Genomic DNA, 5,106 nt, shown 5'->3' with positions numbered 1-5,106 from the left:
CCTAAAGCACATAACGGGAAATAATTAAACATCGTTCAGATTCCATTTCCCAATAATCAAACTACACAGTTAGTGGAATTGAAAAGAAGTAGTAGGGAAAAAAAACCTTCTTGGTGTTTCTTTTCTTTTTTTTTAGCACCAGAAGGCCCAGAGGAGCTATCCTGTCATCCCTATTGATTAAAATATCAATTTTATTAACAATTTGTATTTATATACTATGTTGATATATATTTAGGGCTGTCAATCGATTCAAATATTTAATCGCACATTTTTTTATCTGTTCAAAATGTTCCTTAAAGGGAGATTTGTCAAGTATTTAATACTCTTATCAACATGGGAGTGGTAAAAATATGCTGCTTTATGTATATATTTATTATTGTAAATCAATTAACAACACAAAACAATGACAGATATCGTCCAGAAACCCTCACAGGTACTGCATTTAGCATAAAACAATATGCTCCAATCATAACATGGCAAACTGCAGCCCAACAGGCAACAACAGCTGTCAGTGTGCTGACTTGACTATGACTTGCCCCAAACTGCATGTGATTATCATAAAGTGGGCATGTCTGTAAAGGGGAGACTCATGGGTACCCATAGAACCCATTTACATTCACACATCTGGAGGTCAGAGGTCAAGGGACCCCTTTGAAAATGGCCATGACGGTTTTTCCTCGCCATAATTGAACGTACATTTGGAGCGTTATTTAACCTCCTTCTCTTCTCTTCTTTGGTACCGATGGATTCATCAGGTTTTCTAGTTACATATGATACTAGTATCTTCACTCTAGCTTTAAAACTGAGCCCACTACAACATAAAAATTGCAAGTAATGTGTTAAAGAAATTAGTGGCGTTAAAAGGAATTTGCGTTATTTGCGATAATTGACAGCCCTAAAATACATTTACATAAAGCAGCATATTTGCCCACTCCCATGTTGATAAAAGTATTAAATACTTGACAAATCTCTCTTCAAGGTACATTTTGAACAGATAAAAAAAATGTGTGATTAATGTGCGATTAATCCTGATTAAATATTTGAATCGATTGACAGCCCTATGAATAACATGTCATGACTGTAGGTTGTCAGAAACATCTGCATCTCTTGTGTGTCATGTTTAGGAGTTACTTTGAGAGCAATGACTCGCCCTCAGCTCTGGGTGTAATAGAGGAAAGCTCTGACGCGACACCCCAGGCTGGTCAGCGATGACTTCATCAACATGGCAGCTGAGCTCTATATCGCCAACCACCAGTACAACAAGACCCTGCAGGTAGACCTGAGGTTTTTCTAGTTACATAAGATACAAGTATCTTCACTCTGGCTCTAAAACTGAACCCACTGCAACCTAAAAAATGCAAGTTGCGTTAAAGAAATTAGTGGCGTTAAAACGAATTTGCATTAATGCGTTATTATCGCGTTAACTTTGACAGCCCTAATATATATATTTACATAGTAGTATATACATTATCTTTCAATATCCAACACTGACAGGCATTTATGGTCCATTCTGCATCGGGCCTCGACACACTCCTTCAGAAAGACGTCCTGATTATTGCACTGGTACATCTCAAAGTAAAGATTTTTATTTAAAAAAATGTTATTACTAAGATGAAGTGTCTTTTTTAGGGCCTGTTGAGCACACGCGGTACACCATGTATTGGTTTCTAAGTTGACAGATTGTCCCTGTCAGAAGTACTGTAAGAGAAGAATGTGATTTTGAATTGAATCGGAGCACTACAGTGTTACAAGGCTGCTAGTTGAGATTATTTTTTGAGGACTATTTTAGGAAAAGCCCGGTAACGTTAAGCTCTACCTCGTCTGAAATGTCAAAGTCCGGTTCGGAGGGCCATTTCTCTACTGTACTCAACCCCACGCTCCTCTCAGATTGTTGGTTATTAATTGATTATTGCACGGAGCCTCCATTCTGAATGTCCGGATGCATTTCTCATCAGAGATTAGAAAAAACTTTCATTTTTACACACATTAAAATGAATCCGTGTGCACTACTGTCGTACCTGGGACATACTAGATATCTGTTTTCTGTGTGGAGGATTGCATTTATTCTAGCAGTGTCTATTTTTCTTTTTGTGCCGTGTGAGGTGTTCCGATATTAGCATGTGTGACTAAATAAAACTCCATCCTTATTTAATGTATAACCACTCAGAGAAGTCCGCGGTGAGCGTCGCGGCGTCATACACTTGTTTTGTTTTTGGCATCATATTCCTGCAGCGTGATCCAAGAGGTTTGTTTTTTTTGTTGTTTTGATCCAGACACTGAATTTCTTTTTTTGTTTTTTTCATTTCTAATGTTTCATTCTCACATCATTTTTTTTCAAAATAACGCGTCAATACTTCACAACATATCAGATTCCACCAAATATATGCCTTACTACTGTATTATAAAATGCTTTACTGTATATCAATAAAGCACGCAGTTATGTTGATTTGACTTTGCCTGCTTGATCTGCTGTTTTTATTTAACAGGATTACAATTAAAGAAGAATAATGCACAAAAAAAACATTTATTTTGAAAAGCTGGTCTACACGATACACGGTATCATACAGTGACTGAGTGTTTCCTCTACTGGCGTTTTGGCCTCACGCTCCACATTCCTATCAGAGTGTGTCGGAACGACCTCATCCTGTACGCGTACAGGATCGGGTTGAGCGCCGAGTTGGCGTGGGAGAGCAAAATAGCCGCCAGCGTGAGCGACATGGGCACCTCGCACTGCGGGCAGAGCAGCAGGATGCAGTTGATGAGGTGGATGGGCATCCAGCACACCATGAAGAGGAACAGCACCAGGAAGAGGGAGGTGGCCTTACGCATCTCCTGGCGGGTGCGAAGGTTGGATTTGGCCTCGTTGGACTCTCCGGCGGGAGCGGAGCCGGCGCTGGTAGATCCGGCTGAGGCGATCCTAAACCCTAGCTTTGTAAAGACGGCGGTATTCTCAGTGTCAATAAGAGACCCGATGCTAGACTCTACTTCCTCCCTCGCCCTTACTTTACATTTCCCCGTCGTTTCCTTCGCTTGTCTGCTGGTTCCTGCTCCACCTCCTGTGGTCACTCCAGCAGCAGAACTCACAGTGTCCTCCGTCTCGGCGCTCCCGCTGCCGGCAGCTCTCGTGTCCTCTGCTGCGGTCCCCCTGGCCACGGCGATGCGTCTGAGCTGGCGGCGGATGGTGAGGAAGATGTGGCCGTAGATGATGAACATGGCCACGAGCGGCACCAGGAGGCAGATGAAGAAGTTGAAGTAGACCATGTAGTTCATGTCCACCACACACGTGAAGATGCAGTAGCTGGAATGACAGGAAATATTATACATATGCACACGGTCACATGCAATCCATCCATCCTATCCTTCCTCATTCTCTTACTCGGAGTTTGCCGGTTGTCTTTTCCAGTCCATGAGCGGCACGGAGCCGAAGATGGCCCCCAGGCCCCAGGTGACCAGCAGGGCCAGCTGGGCGTTCCTGGGGCTCATGACTCGCTGGTACCGGAAGGGCAGAAGGATGGCCATGTAACGCTCCGCCGCTACCGCTAACAGACTCAGGATGGAGCTCTGGAAGCGATAAGATAAGTGATGAAATAAAAAATACCAATAGTTTAAAGGGACTATTTGTAACTTTCAGAAATGCTTGTTAACAGCGACACCTGTGGCCGTTAAGTCAACGAAAGTCAGCGTAGCGAGTGTACAAATATATGCGAGTGCGCGCATGGGATCCCGACCCGGTACATTTATACGCTTAAAAAGTTACAAACAGTCCCTTTAAGGTACATTTTGAACAGATAAAAAAAACGTGATTTGAATAGATTGCCATCTCTAGTTCCTACCTGTGTGAGCACCATCAGGATGCTGAGCAGCATCAGGCAGAGGGGCAGGTTATGGCGAGGTCGACCCAGGTCGGTCAGCAACGCACAGGGAATGGCCACCAAGCCCACCAGGATGTCTGCCACCGCCAATGACACCTTCACACACACAGTAGTAAAACACACTTTTGGTCCTTTTAGATATCTGCCTGTAGTTTTCCCAAACTTACAGAATGTTATGATGAGAAAAATCAGATGGGGATGAGACAGACTTTGCAGGAACAGATCTCCTCACCAGGAAGTAGTTGGTGACAGTGCGAAGTTTCTTGTTGCGCGTGACAGCCAGACAAACCAGGAAGTTGCCGATGATGGCCAGCACTGCGATGACGAGCTCGGTGGCGATGTAAAGCCCCTTCAGATGGGGTTGGAATCCGTACGGCATCTCCGCCGTACAGCTGCCAGGAGTCATGTTCATGATGAGAGGGAAGACAGAGACTCCACCGTCGTGGATCACCTGGATGTAATGAATAAATGTGAGGAGAAGAAGATATGAGAGGAACAGTGGTTGTTATGAAGCTCAGCCTGTGGCCTTTGTGCTGACCAACTGAGCGGTGAAAATTGATCCTGATAAGGGACAAAAACAGTGACACACACACACAGAACTAAGTGTTCACTATTTACACACACTGGTGGGGATTCAAACCTGCTGCTTGTTGCCGTGCACACATGTAAATAGATGGATTGTAAATGAACCGCATCACTTTTCAAATGAGGAGATCTTAATTTCCCTGCAATTTAAGCGAAATAGGCAGAATAAACAGTTTGTTTTCCTACATAATGTGCAGCAATTGTCAATTTCCGCTCCAGTCTTTTCAAAATAAAACTACTTTAGGAATACATCGACTTGGTTAGGCTTTGGCGAGAAAACTACTTAGTTAGGTTTCGGAAAAGATTGTGGTTTGGGTTAAAATAACACTGGAAGTGGCGTAACTTAAGTACGGAAGTTACGTGACAAATAATAAATAATAAAATCCTATAAAGTAGTTGAGGTTTGGATTATGATGTGTACTCACCTGCGCTAGGCTTCAGGTGCAGTCATCGCACCCAGGACACTAAGACAATGTGAGGTTGATGGAGGAGAGGGTAACACACTGAGAGGAAACTGGGAAAGAAGCAGGAAGAGCATCAACTGCAGGTAATGAAACCCCACCCTCCATCCCTCTCTCTCTTCTTCTGTTCCCTTTCTTTCTTACATGGGAGATAAAAAAAGAAAGATAATGCAGAATTGCGTCAAGCA

The 5,106-nt window shown here is 43.3% G+C and overlaps 1 protein-coding gene across 1 annotated transcript; it reads right to left on the bottom strand.

Moving 5' to 3' along the window:
• Positions 1 to 2,546: 2,546 nt before the first annotated feature.
• On the bottom strand, positions 2,547 to 4,284 carry LOC119483681 (adenosine receptor A1-like). Its single transcript, XM_037762047.1, has 4 exons — positions 4,105 to 4,284; positions 3,834 to 3,968; positions 3,377 to 3,561; positions 2,547 to 3,298 (listed from the first exon to the last, which is right to left on the bottom strand). Exons 1-4 carry the CDS (start codon positions 4,282 to 4,284, stop codon positions 2,584 to 2,586), a joined length of 1,215 nt encoding a protein of 404 aa, XP_037617975.1. The 3' UTR covers positions 2,547 to 2,583.
• Positions 4,285 to 5,106: the final 822 nt, after the last annotated feature.

Source organism: Sebastes umbrosus, chromosome 24, assembly GCF_015220745.1.
Source record: "Sebastes umbrosus isolate fSebUmb1 chromosome 24, fSebUmb1.pri, whole genome shotgun sequence".
NCBI lineage: Eukaryota > Metazoa > Chordata > Actinopteri > Perciformes > Sebastidae > Sebastes > Sebastes umbrosus.
Note: the sequence above shows the minus strand (reverse complement) of the source record. Positions and strands in the feature narration are given on the sequence as shown.